Here is a 17,939-nt window from a genome sequence, read left to right as displayed (position 1 = left end):
GTGCTGCCTCAAGGATAAAGGCTTGAGACTCAGGGCCCTAGAGATACTGATCCAAGCAGAGACACTCCACTGCATAGAACTACCTCCCCATAGTGACCTTTCCTTCCCTTTTCTGTCTAAAGGAAAGGGAAATTGTTCTTCATTACCTTCAGAGATCTGAGCTTCTCGCAGAATGTCCTGAAGGGTCCCCTCCGCTGCCTTCAACCTGCCTTCCAGTTCTGCATTGGGTAGGGACCCACCACCAGCCTGTATCTTCAAAACTAGAGCCTCCAGGCTCTGCAGTTGCTGCAAGAACTGGTCCAGCTGAAACCAGCATGGGAGATAGGATCAGAACACAGAGGGAAACCAAGATTTCCCAGTCACCCTTGAGACTAGAACCTATTGAGAAATTCTGAAACACTTCTGTCCAGAGTTCAGCTTGTTCTACATTTGAGGTTCCTTTGGGACCCTGAAGAACAAATATTTACATTCTTCTCTGAGCTTTGGAGAGATATCTGGAGAGCATTTGTGTTATGACTTCTCAAATTAATTTACATTGTATTGATTTATATTCGAATTGCATTCCTTAAAAAATAACATACACAGAAAGGGCTGTGGGACCTTAAATACCATTTCATTAATACCACTATCAAGTAGTCAGAAAGAACTCCAGCTGCTCCCACCAGAGCATCTCCCACCCATCCATCACTGAAGTTCTTATTATCCTTGAAATCCTTGTGGACTTTAAACAGGAAATACTCTGGGTGGCAGGTAACATTAGGAAAAGAGCTTACTTACCTGAATCTTCACTTGGTTGTAGCAAGTTGGACAGTTGGTTAATGCTGAATGATCACAACTGACACCCCCAAATCCCGGCTTGCAGATGCAGCTCCCATCACTTCGACACCTTTGGGGCTCAGATCCCACTGAGTTGCAGTTGCAAGCTAGAGAAAATAGAGGGACAATAAAGGAAAAATCTTAAACAAGGTTAACTTCAGGAGGGAAAAAAAGAGCTATGAAAAATAAATATGAAGAATGTCAGGTCACTGGATAAAGAATTCTTGCCCCTTTCTGGTCCAGATAATACCTGTTTCTGCTTTCTACTTATCAGCAGAAATCTACTTCTCAAACAGGCATATTTCCAGAAAGAAGATCCATACACTAATACTGCAACAGTCTGTCTCTCAGTCTCTTATTGCCTACCCTAGACCACTACTCTTTTCCCACTATATTATTTTTCTTGGTGATTCTATTATCATCTCTAAATCTACATATGTGGCCCTAATCTTTCTCTTGACTTCCAGCCCCTCACATCTCCAACTGCCTATTAGACATCTTGAATGAGATGTCATCTTACAGATATCTTAACCTCAACATGTCCAAACCTGAATCTATTATCTACTCCTCAACCTTCCCTCTTTCTAATTGCACTATAATTGTCAAGGATCATCTCTGTTCTCCCAATCACTCAGGAGTCATCCTCCAATTCTCACTCTCTCCCACTTCCCATCCCCATTTCCATTCTGCTGTGATGTCCAACCTTTATAACGTCTCATTTATACCTCTTTCTTTATGTGGCTGCCATCACTTGGGACAGTTTCTCACACCTACATGGCTGCAATAACCTGCAGTTTGTCCCTCTCCTTCAATTCTCTTCCCATTCCAGGTCATCTTTCACTCAGTTGTCAAAATGATCTTCCTATTCAATAAATTCCACTATCTCCCTACTACCTCCAAGAAGTGATATAAAATCCTCTTTTAAAGCCCTTTAGAACCTGGTGCCTTTTGTACCACATAAAAGTAGATTTCTTCTCAAACTAACAAGAAATGATCTGATCCAATGATTTCAGAAAGTCCTGAAGAGACTTACATGAACTAATACTAAGTGAAATGAGTAGAACCAAAAGAGCCTTATATACAACAAGAAGATTAGGTGAAGTTCAATTCTGATGGACTTGGCTCTTTTCAACAATAAGGTGATTCAGGCCAATTCCAAAAGACTTGGGATGGACAAAGCCATCTGCATCCAGAGAGAGGACTATGGGGATTGAATATGGATCACAATATAGTATTTTCACCATTTTTGTTTGCTTGCTTGGTTTTTTCTCTCTTATTTTTTTCTTTTTGATCTGATTTTTCTTATGCAGCATGATAAATGTAGAAATATGTTTAAAAGAATTGCACATATTTAATCTATATTGGATTATTTGCTGTCTAAGAGAGGGAAGAAGTGAGAGGAAGGGAAAAATATGAAAAGCAGGGTTTTGCCATTGTGAATGTTGAAGACTATCTTTGAAAAATAAAAAGCTATTGTAAATTTAAAAAAGAAATAATCTGATGCAGGAGATCCCCGGAGGATTCATTTTCATTGGCAATATTTGGGGACCCATACAGGTGTCAGGTTATTTTCAGTTATATGATCTATAGGAGTTGGAAGGGACCCAGATGCCATTTATTCAAATTCCCTTATTATAAAAACAAGGAAATTGAAGACAGGGGTGATTAAGTGATTTATATCACATAGGAGGTAATAGTCAGAGGGAAATTCTGAGGGCAGATTCCAGAGCTGATGCTTTCCCATTATCTTTAGCCATGACATCTCTGATACACAGGGTCCCCTGTAAACATGTGGGATTCTCTAAGGGGAATTAGGGATTCTGACAAGTCCAGAAGTCCAAGGACCATTTAGGCCTTGATTATTTCACCAAGACCCTGTGGACCAGGTATATAATTTAGAGTCTGGATACTCCAAGTCATAAAATCAAGTTCCAACTTAAACACTGAACTCATTACTAGCCTTAACACCAACATGCAATAAGTAAGACTTGAAAGGACAGAGTAGAATAAATAGACAGGGAGTGTAGTGGTTAGACTGCTGGGGTCTGCAATCAGGAGGTCCCAAGTTCCAATCCGACCTCAGACACTGACTAGTTGTGTGACTCTGGGTTCCAATCCTCCTGCTAACACTTAAGAGCTGTGTGATCTTGGGTAGTAATTTAACCTCTCTGAACCTCAGTTCCTTCATCTGTAAGGGAATTAGACTTGATAGCTTCTAGAATCCTTTCCAGCTTTAAATCTATGATCTTGTGAGGAATGATAGATAATAATTCCTTTCATCTGAAATAACAACTCACATTTATATAAGAGCCTTAAAGGTTTACAAAGCTTTTATCTTTCAACAATCCTGTGAGTCGGGTAGTATCCAAAACAGCGGCGCAGGATTAGACTTAGGAATCCTTTAAGATACTTGACTAAAAACGGAATCTTTCCAAGGGAAGCTTTGAGAGTCACTCATACCGCAGCCCAGTTGTGCTAACTTCCTGCAAGGGTCTCTTAAACCACCTTATTAGATACACCCTGTCCCTCTCTCAGCTTTCCTTTGTATTGCCTTATTCTGGAGCCATTTATGACTCTCCCCCAACAGGTTTGGCAGCCACTTTCCACTTTACCTGCCTCAGGATTATACCCAAGCTATGGCCCCTTTTTATCTCCTCTTCCCTTTAGGAATGTAAACCTGGCTTCCTCAAGCTCCTCACCCAGTTTTAACCCATTAGAGACCCTGTAATTCCCTGCTAGAATTCTGCTCTGCAATGCCCCAGCCCTCTTGGAGGATTCCTAATTAGCAATAAATCAGCAAGTTTTTATTAAGTAGCTATTATGTGCCAGGAACTTTGTTAAACTCTGGGGAAACAACTAAAATAAGAATAAAAAATAATAACAAATAGATTCTGCCTTCAAGGGACTTACATTTCAATGCAGGAGGTTCCTACAAAATGGGGAATGAACAGTTATTTCAGGGGAAAAGTACGGGTTGCCACAGAGGGGGCAGGGAATGAGAAAGGTCTCTTGCTAAAAAGAGGGAAATGATAGGAAAAAGATGAAAGCGGTTTCAGGTCTAAATCGGTCAGGGAGATCACAAGGGATTAGTTGCTGTACTTTGGGAACTCCATATTCCTTGCCTGGTCATTCCAATATTTTCTTTCCCCTGTTTCTATGCACAACTTGCATTCAGATACATACACACACACACACACACACACACACACAAGTACCATCAAATCCTCCAGGGTCACATTCCTACCCCGACACTTGTCCGCTGGATTAGTAGCCAGAGGATTCCCAAAGTAGCCCTCTTTGCATTGGTCACAATGGAAGCCAGCTGTATTATAAATGCATTTCAGGCATTCCCCTGTCAAGTGATCACATTTTCCAGGTGCACTGGGGTCAATATTGTTGTTGCACTGACAGGGCTGGCAGGGTCTTACAGGACCATTTTCACCAAAGGGGTCTCCAAAGTAGCCATCAGCACAGAGCTCACAGCGAGCACCTGGGAAGGGACAGAGAAGCAAAAACAACCATTAGCAAGTCCAGAGCAAGGCTCTTAAAAGATCAGAAAAAGCTGAGGTGACTGGGGTCATTCCAAGGATACAAGCCCACACTGGCACTGAAACAATGGTAATCTGAACCCCGTGTTGGGGAAAGAGCATAGAGCAGTCATAAAGAAGCTGAACGGAGAGTTGTAGGGTTTGAAGAACTCATGGTAAGGGTGAGAAACCTGCAAAATATGACTGGAACTCCAAAGAATAAAGGTTAAGGAAACTCCTAAGAATGAGTATAGGGACTGGTTCTGGGTCAAGAACAAGGGAGGACAGGTAGATGAGTAGAGCATTGCACTGGTACCCTTTCAAAGTTGGGAGAAAGCAAGGCAAGCATGGGGCAAACTTTTGGGAAGACATGGACCAGATTCTCCCAAGATGCTCAGGGAGAAATGGACCATGATCTGCGATCTGCATGGTTGGAGGAAACTCCCAAATAAGATTGTAGTTCCATTTGAGTATTTGAAAGAATGACTTTGGGAGGCAATATGGGATAATAAAGAGTGTTAAACACTGCTGATGAATATAGTGTCATGGGACCTAAGTTCAGATCTTGACTCTTCCATGAATTATTTGTGTGACAAATCTAAAGTGACAAAATATTTTCCTTTCTGTGTCTGTTGCCTCAGCTGTAGAGTAAGAGAGTTAGACTAGATGACATCCAAGGTCTCTCCCAGGATGCTAGGTGGCTGGCTCAGTGGCTAGAGTATTGGAGTTGGAGTCAGAAAGCCTCATTTTCCTGAATTCAAATGTGACCTAAGACACGTACTAACTGTGTGACTCTGGACAAGTCTGTCTCAGTTTCCTCATCTATAAAATAAACTGGAGAAAGAAATGGTAAGCCACTCCAGTACCTTTGCCAAAAAGGTACTGGCCCCAAAAAGGGGCCACAAAGAATCAGAAATAATTGAACAACAACATGTCTTCGACCTCAAATCTATGATCTTATGATCATTCTTTGAGACTGAAAATAGGCAAATGCTATTCTGATTTAAAAAGGGGGCCACTGACTTTCCTGTCATTTGAAGTATTCAAGTGGAGGTTGGAAAGTCAGTTCTTAAGGATAGTGTAGATATGACTCACGTTTTGTGTGCAAGTTGGATTAGAGAACTCTGAATTCCTTAATAATCCTATCTATAGAATGGGGATTTAGAAACTGGAAAAGACTTTAGACATAATTGGGTCGAACACCCTCATTTTTATGGATAAGGGCATTAAGACCCAGAGATGAACAAGTGGTTCATCTAATGTCATATGGAGAATAAACCACAGAATTGAGATTTGAACTAGGGATCTTGCCCTCTAGACCCAGTGCTCTTTGCAATTTGAATTGTACCTAATGCACCTATGTTGTACCAACAAAAAGCGGTGGGAAAGAGATTAGAAGCTATAAAAGTTGGTAAATTCCTTAGAAATTGGTGTTGTTTATGCAGTGTCATTCTTGTCAGAAGAGAAATCAGCTAGGTCATAAAGGGAGCATGGCCATTACCAGTGATCCCTTGCGGGCAGTTATTGCAGACAACTTCCTCTGTTTCTGGCATCACGGAGCAGCTGAAGCCATTTTGACAAGGGCATGGCTTGCAGTTGCGTGGGTCCTGGGGATCATTATAGAAACCAATGGGGCAGTCAGCACAGTCAATGTCTGGGTTTTCATCTCCTGAATAACAATCTCCTGGAAAACACAGGAAAAGGACAGAGAAATGAGTAAAAGTAAGTATTAAATCAACTGAAATGACTTTTCTGTAACCTGCATGGAGCTTGTGAACAAAACCTGCTAAGAAAAATCTGCATCCCCAAGCTCTCCCCAAACTCCATCAAGGGAACAACCAGCACTTTTCACTAAAGTGCCAAGTGGAGATAGACCCATCCTTTGCCCAAATCTAGGACCATTCTCACCCTTCTGCCCAGGCTAAGAACATTAGCTATAACTTGCCACATTCAGCTAGTATTCATATCCTCTTTGGTCCTTCTGTAAAATTCCTACAACCTAATTATAACTATAGAGACGATTATAACTACTGAGATATTGGGTATCTAAATGGCATGATGGGTAGAGCACTGGGCTTGGAACCAGGAAAACTCATCTTCATGAGTTCAAATCCAGCCTCAGATATGAACTAGTTGTGAAATCCTGGACAAGTCACTTAACTCTGCTTACCTCAGTTTCCTCATTTGTAAAATGAGCTAGAGAAGGAAATGGCAAACTACCCCATTATCTCTGCCAAGAAAACCCCCAGTGGGGTCACAAAGAGTCAGACATAACTAAATAACTCGATACCAGTTCTTCCACCAAAACTGAACCATGACAAACATATTCTGCAGTATAATTCCTTTGCATAGAATTTCCATAATTGAACCAAACTGATGGAATATTCTTTAACTATTTCACTTTATTCTTTTTCTATCAACAGATATTATTATCAGGCACAATTCGCATCCTTTAACAATCCCAAAATCCTTCATATAGCTAGATAGAGATATGTACACACACACACATATATACACACATACATACATACAGTATCACAATATATACCCATATATATTTACATACACACATGTAGTCACATATAAAATATATATGTGTGTGTATATTATACTTTTATTGTACATCTGTACCCCTATATTTATCACTACACACACACATACACACACATATATGGTATATGTGATATGTATATATATAAAAATGCATACAAATATATCTATCTATCCCCTTAATCACCTATGCTACCTCCAAAAAGTTGGTTTAGTTTCTCTCACCAGTGTCTGGGTCGCAAGCTCCTCCACCTGGACAGTTACATGGTATACAACTTCCAAAAGGCCCAAGTTTGGCAGAGTCTCTTTTGTATCCAGGGGCACACTCTTGGCAGAATTGTCCCTTATACCCAGCAGGACACACACATTTTTCAACCCATAGTGCTGGGGTCCCAGAGATGGGACGAGCTGAGATCAGGGTCACGTTGTCAATGTATCCTGTGCCTAAAATACCAAGAAATCAGTCAAAAAAAGAATATGCCTGGAAAAAGAGCAGGGACCATAAGAATGAAAGTTAGATCTAGCATTTGATTTTCTTTTCCTTTGTTCCAGATCAAAATTACTACCATTCAAAAAAAATGAACTTGAATTATAAATTATAATGGCCAAGTTTGATTTAGGAGAAGAATTGAGAAACTGTATCTCCCTCACTTTTTTGAAGAGGTGGAGGACTATAAGCATGGAATATTGCGTGCATGAATGTATGTATGTGTGTATATGTAGTTTATGTTATGCTACATATGTATATAGTACATATATTGAGATAGTATTTGTAAAGCTCTTTATAAACATCAAAACAATATAAAATGCTAACTATTATTAACAATTATTGTATTATTATAATTGATTGGTTTTCTTGAACTGCACCGGGTAAAGAAGTTGGTGGGGATATATTTGAAAGTGAAGGTGAAATAAAAGCAAAAAAATAAAAAAAATTTTTTAAGTGGCTATCATTCATTTTTTTCTGTCATAGTAATGGTATAGTTCCCTTAGGGAAGAAAGATAATGGTCCAAAACACCAAAAACCACTGCTTTGTCTTTGCCTTATTCAATAACCATCTGTCCATTACTAATCAGAGATTTAGATTTGAGAGTACTAAACACAGATGTTATATTGAAATTTTGGGGTTAGATGAGAACACTGAGACAGAATATAAATTGGAGAAGAAGGCTAAGGGCAAAGCTTTAGGAAATGCTGACATTTAAAGAAAAAATAGGAGGAAGAAGAATTAATTAAGAAGGTCAAAGGGAGAGAGGAAGAACCAGTGAACTTCAGTATCATGGAAATCAAGGGAAGAGACAATGTCAGGCTATTTAAGGGGCAAGGCCTGAAAAGAGTCCTTTGGATTTAATCATTGCTAACTTTAGAGAGAACAGTTTCAGCCCATCAGAGGGGATAGAATTCATATTGCTGGGATTTAAGAAGTGAGTGGATATTAAGTGGACTACTCCTTATAGAATTTTAGCAGAAAAAGGAAGGAAAGAAATGTAATGATAGTATAAGAGAATAGTAATTCGAGAACATTTTTAAAAAGGGATTGGGAAGACTTGAGCATGTTAGTGGGAAGGATAAAAATGTCAGAGATAGGGGGATGATTGATTTCATGAAGTCCCCAAAGGATAATGTGATCAAGGGCATACCATGGAAAAGGAAAAAAAAATCTTTTCATCCCTTTGAGAAAGAGTGTAAGGAAGAGAAGACAGGTGAGAAAACACATGTTTGGAGGTTTGGAAGAGAAGAATTGAAGGAGCTTACATCAGATAACCTCAAGATTCTAAATCAAGAAATAGGAGGGCTCATCACTTCTGAATGAGGAGCACCAGCTAAGGCTGAGAACTTAAGGATAATGAAAAAGGAAATTATTTGCCAATTCTGTGAGAAATGAGACAAAGAATCTATAGATGAAGAATAAATGGACTGATAAATAGCACTGAGGGCCAAACTGGGATCTGGAGAAAGACATCAAATGCAACCAGCATGATTTTTGTGATTTCTGCTAATTGTAATAATCTGAACAGGAAAACCTAATCAAACAACGAAATGGAGTCAGAATTCAGAAAACCTGTTAGGGAAGCAACAGTTTGATAAGGGATACTAGACCAGGAATCAGAAGGCTTGAGTTCTCTGTTCTGCTACTCACTAGTTGTATTTTTGACAAGCTACTACCTTCCTAGGACTCAATGTCCTCATCTGTAAATTTCATCTTTAAAATTTCTTGTAACCCTAAAATTCCATAATTACTTGAATTATATGATTTTGGGTCAATCTGCTAAAATACTTGCATGTTTTGAAGAAGGTCTGTGCTTATGAAAATATCCAAAGATTCACTAACTTGAGCCCAGGAAAGCGAAACAATGATGGTTTCACATGTGATATTTAGACTTTGAGAATTCTATTTTTATGCCTTTGAAAAGTTGAAACAGGCAACTAAACTATCAATTTGTAGAATCAGACCAAAGGAGAACTGACCAAAAGTTGGAAATGTATAAATCCTGACAGTCTTGCTTACAACATGTCAATCTATAAGCTCAATAGAGTATCTCTGTAGTCTTCTTCAAGGCATTGTATTGTATCTAATTTTATGCTAAAATTATCTAAATATTCATGGAGATTCTGAGGAGCTTCCACTATGGAAACCACCTCACATGAGAAAAGAAATTAAATAAACTAGAGATCACTCTATAATCCTATTTGTTTATTCAGATCAGCTCAATTCAAGGCTAAAAACTCCAGAGTTTGCATGACTCTCTCTAAATGGTTCTTCAGATGTGAACAGGGTTTATGTGACCATTTATAGATAAATATACCTCTCTAGAAATTGGTAGGTGACTGTATATAGAGATCAAAAGGAGAGTCAACATGACATAGTGAATCAAGCCCTGTAGTCAAGAGGAAGAACAATCTGGTAAATTATTATGAATTCAGACATATTTGTCTAAAAATCAAGAAGAGGAAAATTCCTCTTTTGTCCTATTATGCTCAGCTGACAAAAATAAAAAAGGAACATAAATACTAACAATATTATGGCATTTCCACAGAATATGACTACATTTTTTTCATTCTGGTAGATCTCTTCGAAGAAATCTTTCATTGGTGAGTTCCTCCTAGAACCTCCACTTTGAGCAACCATCCTTTCTTTACTCCTTTTCCTGACTTTGCCATCAATGCCATTCACCTTCCCCAGCCTTTTGTCTTCCCCAAGAAGAATATAAGCTCCTTGAGGAAACTATTTTTTTGTTGCTTGTATTTATATTCCTGATGTTTAGCTCAGTATCTGATACATACAAAGTACTTGATACATGTTTGTTGTTTTAACTAGGGTTTTAAACATTTCTATTGAATCATAAATTGATACTTTTGGTAATTGTATCTCTTCCCTACTTGCATTTCAAGAAGACCACAAACGGGAACAAAGGAATTGGGTATATATTTTGTAGGAACATTTTGGCTGCTAATTTGCGGAAGTTCCCCTGAAAATGTTCCTCCAGACTTATTAGTCACTTACTATAATCTCCATATGTAGCTCTGATCCAGAGGGCTGTCAGATTCCGTAATAATCTGCGGTACTCAAAATAACTCAGCTGAGGTTTCCATTTACTGCTTGGATGTTCAGTCAGTCTGTATGTTTAAAAACCAAAAGTTTGTTGTTGTTTTTTAAAATCATTTTCCCCACAGCCTTGCTGATTATAAACCAAACCTTAAAATTTGGGAACAGAAACTGAACAGTGTAGTCCTATACAAACACTCAGATAAAAGTTAGCGCTTTAAAAATATTCCTTGATTTGAACTAAGTTGAAGGTAAAACGCTTTTGCTAACAGTTTGCTCACATACAGGAGATGAGTTTTAGGACTGAGTGCAGTGCCCTTTTGTGCCCAGGACTCTTACTTCATAAATTACCTTTTTACCTTTCTACCTTCCATCACCATTGCTGGTTACCCCACTCACTACAGTTCATTTCATTCCCCAGCAGCTTGCTTCAGGATGCAACACTTGTCCCCTCCTCCTCACCCCCTTCCAGTTCTGAAACCATAATCAAATCAACTCTTTCATTGTTCCTAGAAAGGGTGTGAATATCCACTTCCTTATGGCTCCATTCACCATTCCTGTACCCTTCCAAGTCCCTGGTCATCACTCCCTAACATGTTGTTTCTCCCCATTAAAATATAAGTTCTTTGAGTGCAAGGACAATCTTCACTTTTGGAGGTATGTTTCTAAAACTCAGCACAAAATCATTGCTTATTTACCACATAGTAAATGCTCAATAAATTATTTTTTCATTGATTTATAATCAGTCAACAAATATTTGTCAAACCCTTTCTATGTACTAAGCACTTCACTAAGCACATTCAGTGATGAAGAAGTGATCACAGGCAACCCTGCATAATTCTGCTTACTTGAACGTGTATGTCTTGGTGATTCCACATGGCAGGGTCTTCCCAAATGGCATTAAAGGGGCTGAGACACGAAGACCAGCTCCCTCCAGAATCACATCATGGGTAGATGGGTGCCTTCCTCCTCGGTCCACACGGTAGTCAAAAGAGAGACTCTGTCCATAACTCACCTGTTGGTTTCCAAGAAATTTGGCTATAAAGTAAAATGTCATGGGAAAAGAAAGAATTAGTGATGAAATTGCACAAGGAAACATCATTTTGAAGGGAGAGAGGGAGAAAAGGGAGAAAAAAAGTATTTAAAGAGAACTTGGATCTGGGAGTTCAATGAGAACTCTCCATACTCCTTCTATCAGAGGTCAACACCTCTGCAACTTAAGGTTTTCCAGAAAATGCTAAGAAGTTCAATGTTTTCCCCAAAGTTGCAAAAGCATAACTCAGATGCAATCTTCCTCATTCAAAGACCTCTTTATCCCCTGGGCCACATTGCCTCTAAAGCATTGATATTATTTCTAAATATTATTATATCAATAATAATTGATATTATTTCTAATGCATTGATATCTATTTCTAGATATTGTTCTAGAAAATAATTATTTCTATTGTTCTAGTAGAACAATATCATTGTTCTGTTAAGACACAGAGTCGTAGTAGTAGAACACTTAATGACTGGACTTCGATATTTCTCCTCTTCAGTTCATCAACTTGATTTTCATAGCTTGTAGAAGTTAGTTACCCTTTGAATAAATGCCCTGCTTTACGTACCAGGAGCTACAAAATAGATAGGGTCAGATCTCCTGGCTGTACTAAATATATCATGGTGGCGTTGAGACCACTGAAGTGGTGCCGGCGCTCTGTTTCTGTGGACAGCCTTCCAGCCATCGACATCTAGAAAACAAGCAGATAAAAAAGGTTTCACTTAGGATGCTTCTAACTACAGAGTTGTAACTAGCCCGGGGTGACTGGAGTTTTGTGAAAGGATGGCAACATTCAGAGGGAGCAGCAGCCTTCCTCCCTGGGTTATTGCCACTCCCGTACCTCACCTCAAAATCATAGCAAGTTGATGTACTCATTTTATTTATACGATTAGAGCCCCAGCAAGGCAAAATCATCCAGGTGGTAGAAGGAGAAACTCCAGCTTAGGGAACATGGTAAGATCTCAAAGGATCCCCAAAACATTTCTGGAAGATGTGTTAGTGATCATGAGTTGCTTTGGGGGAATATAACAAGGACAGACAGATATAACAAAGTACAGGTAGATCTTGATTAGTGCAAATAATGAATCTCCCAGAGTGGTCATATATTCAAATCTATAATCTCCAAAGTTATAGTCATATGAAATATGGTAATTGGTTCCAGCCTAATGAAAATATGCAGTGCAAATTTAAATAATGGGACCACTTCATGGGATTCATTATTCACACTAATAGGAAATTAGTTGTATGCTAACTTTTTGATTTTTTTAAAATTAAAATCTGGTGGGAATCTAAAAATAACTCAATGTAAGTAAACCGTTCACCTGTGAATTCTTCCAAATATCAGGATATTTTATTATTATTATTATTCAGTATTCTGAAGCAATAACATATCAAAGGACAACTTCATTTATCAATCAAGCAGGAGACCACATCTTGATTGTGGAAAAACCCAGTTGATTTGGTGGCAAAGGCCCTGAGTTTAAGCTTTGGTTCTCTATGTGACCTTGATGTTCTGGCCCTTCATTTGCTCATCTGTAAAATAGGGGGAAGGGATGTTGGGCTAAGTGACCCACAAGTTCATTTCTGCTCAAAACTTATGATCTTTCCTAAAGAAATGTACTCCTAGGGTATCTATGAATACACCTTTCCTGGGAAACTGAAGCAATTAAGAGCTTTTACCTCGATGGAAAGTAGAAGTGATCTTGTAGACACTGTAAACTCCAGAACTGCTGCAGGTGGCTGAGTGGCCATAGCAGAAACACTGAGTGCATCCTTCAGGGTTGTCTTTGTCCAGATGATAGTAACCAGGCCGACACCTAGAAGAGTCATTTCAGAAATTGGTAACCTTGCTGCAGGTTATCTCTTGGTCGATGTAAAGAGTCTGAAAGCTGGTTCACCCATAATATCTTCCCCCTTCCTTCCTTCTCACCAATCCCTGACAGTTCTGGAAGAAGAAACCTGTCCACATTAGTAAAAGTACCTCTTCTTATTGTAAGAGTCCCTCCCTCTGACTGGCAATCAAGCCCCAAGAAGAATGCTTTTAGAGAAAGTGCCTATTTCCCCCTAGGGGAAGCCTCTCCTGCACTGCCAAGGCCCATCCATAGAATAAGGTCAAGTTAACCTCAGGGGCTTAGTCACTGACCCAACTTTGACATTTTGAATGCTCTGCCAGACAGGACTTGCCTTTTCTACACTTGAAGGAGTGAAGCAGAAACTGGAAATACACAAAAGCTTAAGAAATGGGTGGGAAGATATAGAATCGGAGTTAGGTTCTTGAAGGTTCTTATGGTGAATGAAGGGAATGGGTAAGAAATTCTCTGACCACCCAGTTCCTTATCATAACTCGGATGGCAGTGGGATCTCATTCCACCAACCACTGCTCCCTAGCATGGACCCCGAAACTGAGAGGAGATGTATGACCAAAGTCCAAGCCCCAAATGCACTAAGATTGCAAAAATGGCCAAGGGTGGATGCATGACCTTCAAGAAAGCGGTGGACAGAACCTTTGTCCTCCCCTTTCCTTCCTCCCCCATCTCTACTTTCCAGGGAAAGAACTAAGAGAGATGCATTGAGAGCAGCAGCCATGATGGAAACCACATTCTCCCCCTGCCTCCCACCAAGCTTCTGTGATGAGACCTCAAAGTAAAATTGGCAGGTGGGGTGCTTTTGTTTGTCTATGTTTGAACTGAGAGATAGTGTGACATAGTGGATGGCTGGTTATCTATCCTTAGAGAAAGCAAGACCTAGTTTCAAGCTGTAACAGTGGATAAAACCTTTAACCTCTTATTTTCCCAGGGAACTTTTCTTGTCAGTCTGTAGCAAAGGAGGAAGTTCTATGAATTTTTCTCTATACTGACGAAATATGAGAGGGAAAGAGACAGAGAAAAACAAAGAAAAAAGGAAGGAAGGAAAGAAGGAAGGAAGATATGGAAGGAGAGAGGAAGGAAAAAGGAAGAAGGAAGGAAGGCTGGAAAGAAAGAGGAAGAAGGGAAGAAAGAAGAAAAGAAAAAGAAAGAAAAAAGGGAGGGAAGGAGGAAGGAAGGAAGGAACAAAGGAAAGAGAAAGAGAGAAAGAAAGGAAGAGAGGAAGAAATAAAAAAAAGATTTTTTACTATAATAAAGCAAAAATTGCTTTTCTCCTTGCTCTTAGTTTAGCAACAAAGAACCCTTTAAAATGCAGGCTAGGAATTCACTAAGAGTTTCCTTTACCTTGGGTACAAGTGATTGGATGGATGCCAAAGGAAGGCGTTTTACTTTTAAGAAAATGAGAGGAGAAGGGAAGTCTTTCCCTCTGATAGAACACCACATCTCTCTACTAATAATCCCTAGGGAGGGAGAAATGTTAAACCCAAGCACAACTTGTACCTGAGGAGTGTCCTGCAATAGCAAGCTTAGGGTGGATCCCACCACATTGCTCCACCTGCCCTAACATGGCTTAGCTCCCAAGAGGCTTTGACAGCTTTGTCTAGTTCATGTTTATGCATGTTGTGTGTGTGTGTGTGTGTGTGTACACATGTAAGTGGGACTGCTTTTGTAATATACCAGTACACCCCCCATGTATATATGTATATAATATTTATAATACTATATACAATACTATATATGAAATGTAGTATTGTACATAGTATTATAAATATTATATACATATATATGTATATATATATGCCAAATATCAAAGCTGGGATTGGGGTATATACATATATATATATATATATATATATATATATATATATATAAAACCGTATATATGTTTCTTTTCTATACATAGTGGATGGACAGCTAAGGCCATATGTGGTGATATCCTTCTATAAGAATTTTCAAAACATGTATGACTAAGTCAATCTTTATAGATAATAAATAAGTATAGAGCACTCATGCTCTCATGGGTTCATTAAATTGGTATCAAAGTATGTGTGAGGGGAAAGACAGTGATAGAGGAGAAATTTTGGGGCTTTGAGAATGAAGACTCTTAAAATAAATGGCCTGGTTGGGTGGCACTCGTGCTCACCTCCAAAACCTGCTCTGGGGGAGGCTAAGGCTGATGACTCTTGAGCTCAGGGGCTTTACATTCTTCAGGGTCCCCATTAAGTCTTTACTAAGTTCAGCACCAATATGGTGAGTTCTAGGAGCAGAGTCTCCAAGCTACCTAAGGAGGAGTAACTGGAGAGCTTCCATGTCAATCAGTTTTGGGACTGAGCATGTGAGTGGCCACTGTGCTTCTAGCCTGGGTGAGAGAAGGAGGCTCATTATCAAAAATGGAGGAGGTCTGGGGGGAATGACCCTTGCAGACCAGAAGTCCCGACCAAGGTTGATTTAAGAGCCAAATATTTTTCAAGGGCTCAGGTGGAAGCCATGCAGAAAGGTAGAGTCAGGAGATTGATTCTCTTGCTCATCACCAAGGAGATCTTACTGCTAATTCAACAGACTCAATGCACAACCACAGACCTATCACAGCGTTCTCCAGTGACTGAAGCCTTGCAGACACATTGACCTGAATCACAGCTCCCTGTGCTACCGACTGGATCGCAGTCACATTTGGAATCTCTGGAAAAGAAAAGGCAAAGTACTGATTCATAAATGCACAGTAATTATATGCATAAAATCACCAAGGCAAGGCCATGTTTCCTACTGTTCTTAGGGTTAAAAATCCCACTTCCTCTAGGAGACCTGGTACCAGGCCTACCATCAGGAAGTAAGTTCCAGATTCAGCTCAAATATGTACTAGCTGTGAGACCCTGGACATGTCACTTAACCCTATTTACTTCAGTTTCTTGTCTTTGAAATGAGCTAAAGAAGAAAATGGTAAAACACTCCAGTACCTTTGCCAAGAAAATACAAAACAGCTTAACAAGGAAATTCTAGAACTAAATCAACCACAAAATTGAAGGCAGTTAAAGTGGGGGGATAGATCTTTCTTAAGCATAAAGGGGGTTCTGAGATGCTTTGAAATCCCTAATGTTCCCCTTTTTTGAACAACTCAAAAGCCATGGGGAGAGGGGATCTGGGATTCTTTATTCTGAAGGGATCCCAGAGAACTCAACCCTATAAAGCCTAGGCCAGAAAGATCATAAACTCATCAAGTTTGTAATTGAAAGGAACCTTAGAGATAATCTGGTCCAACACATTCATTCCACCAATGAGTATAGTGAGATTCAGAGATTGAGTACTTGACTAAGATCATATAGGTAGGAAATAGCAGAGTAACATCACTGATTTAGAGTACAGGGCACTCTCCACCGCACTATTCTGCCTTTCCAGGTACAATTTGACCCTGGCAGAATAAAGCAGAATGACGATTTTACTCCTTCTGTACATTCTGAATTTAACCCAATATTTCACTTTTTTAGTTGTCATATAACCCAATTCCTGAGACTTTGACATGCCTCTGCCATCGTGTAGTATGAAGGTATTTCAATCCAAATATAACATTTTACTTTTATCCCTATTCAATTCCATCTTATTAGATTTAGTCTCAGGTTACAGCTTGCTATCCCACGTGTTAGCTAACCTTCCCAGATTTGTCATCTGCAACACTGACAAGTATGTCTTTATCCAAGTCACTGATTATAATCCTTAGGAACACAAACCCAAGGACACATAATCCAACACAATTAATCTTTAGTAAATGTTTAAATGGATTAAATAATAATCATGATATGTCATCAACATTTATTGTCTTTTCACATGGTTTTATAAAATGACTCATCTTGTAGATACTTTACTCAAATAATCTATTTACCTTGAACATTATTAGCAACAACAACAATATACTATTATTCAAAATCAGAATTAAAGAATCTGAGGGATGGATGGGATACTCAAAGCCACTTAGTCCAAGAGAATGGCCATTATCGATAACTGTTATTATTGATGATTATAATACTAGCATTTATATAGCACTTTTAGGTGTATGGAGCATTCTGCATATGTTATCTCATTTGATCTTTACAAAAATCCTGTGAGGGAGCTACTATTATTATTCTCCTCTATAAGATGAGGCTGGGAAATGCTAAATGATGTTTCCCAGATCACACAGCTATTAAGTGTCTGAGGGCAGATTTGAACTCAGGAATAGGAATCTTCTTGACTCCACTATGGCACCACCCAGTGGTTTCCCCATAACAAGTCTGATGAGTGGTCAGCCAATCTCTGCCTGAAGGCCTTCAGTGAAGGGAAACCCACCTCCCAAAGCATTCTCCTTTTGAACTGTTCAGTTGATAAATTAATCAATACACAACTTTTCCAGTGGAAGCAGCTATATTTCCAGGACCCCACAATTGGTTTGGTTGGATGGTTCTAAAATAGGGACACTGTTTAGGGAGCAGTTGTCAAGTGATCCCTAACAAAGGATAAATGACAAGATCTCTAAGACCCAACCCTATTGTTGTGGTTTGAAGTTAGGAAGAGCAGCCCTGAGGCTTAACTAAACAGGAATCAAGCAACAAATGCTTTTTGAACT

At 39.2% G+C, this 17,939-nt stretch overlaps 1 protein-coding gene across 2 annotated transcripts in view; it reads right to left on the bottom strand.

Moving 5' to 3' along the window:
• The window catches only part of LAMC2 (laminin subunit gamma 2), an 80,650-nt gene that overhangs the window by 20,111 nt on the left and 42,600 nt on the right, over positions 1-17,939 (bottom strand). For both annotated transcript variants that reach the window (XM_031937019.1, XM_012547720.3), the window contains 10 exons: positions 15,926-16,024; positions 13,161-13,297; positions 12,049-12,171; positions 11,290-11,479; positions 10,400-10,512; positions 7,119-7,337; positions 5,845-6,027; positions 4,061-4,306; positions 778-923; positions 147-303 (listed from right to left, as the gene is read on the bottom strand). In XM_031937019.1, coding sequence (XP_031792879.1) covers positions 147-303; positions 778-923; positions 4,061-4,306; positions 5,845-6,027; positions 7,119-7,337; positions 10,400-10,512; positions 11,290-11,479; positions 12,049-12,171; positions 13,161-13,297; positions 15,926-16,024 — 1,613 coding nt within the window. The remainder of the gene's footprint in view (positions 1-146; positions 304-777; positions 924-4,060; positions 4,307-5,844; positions 6,028-7,118; positions 7,338-10,399; positions 10,513-11,289; positions 11,480-12,048; positions 12,172-13,160; positions 13,298-15,925; positions 16,025-17,939) is intronic.

The sequence above is a fragment of the Sarcophilus harrisii genome, chromosome 4 (genome assembly GCF_902635505.1).
Source record: "Sarcophilus harrisii chromosome 4, mSarHar1.11, whole genome shotgun sequence".
NCBI lineage: Eukaryota > Metazoa > Chordata > Mammalia > Dasyuromorphia > Dasyuridae > Sarcophilus > Sarcophilus harrisii.
The sequence above is the reverse complement of the archived record's forward strand: the minus strand, read 5'-3'. Positions and strand labels throughout refer to the sequence as shown.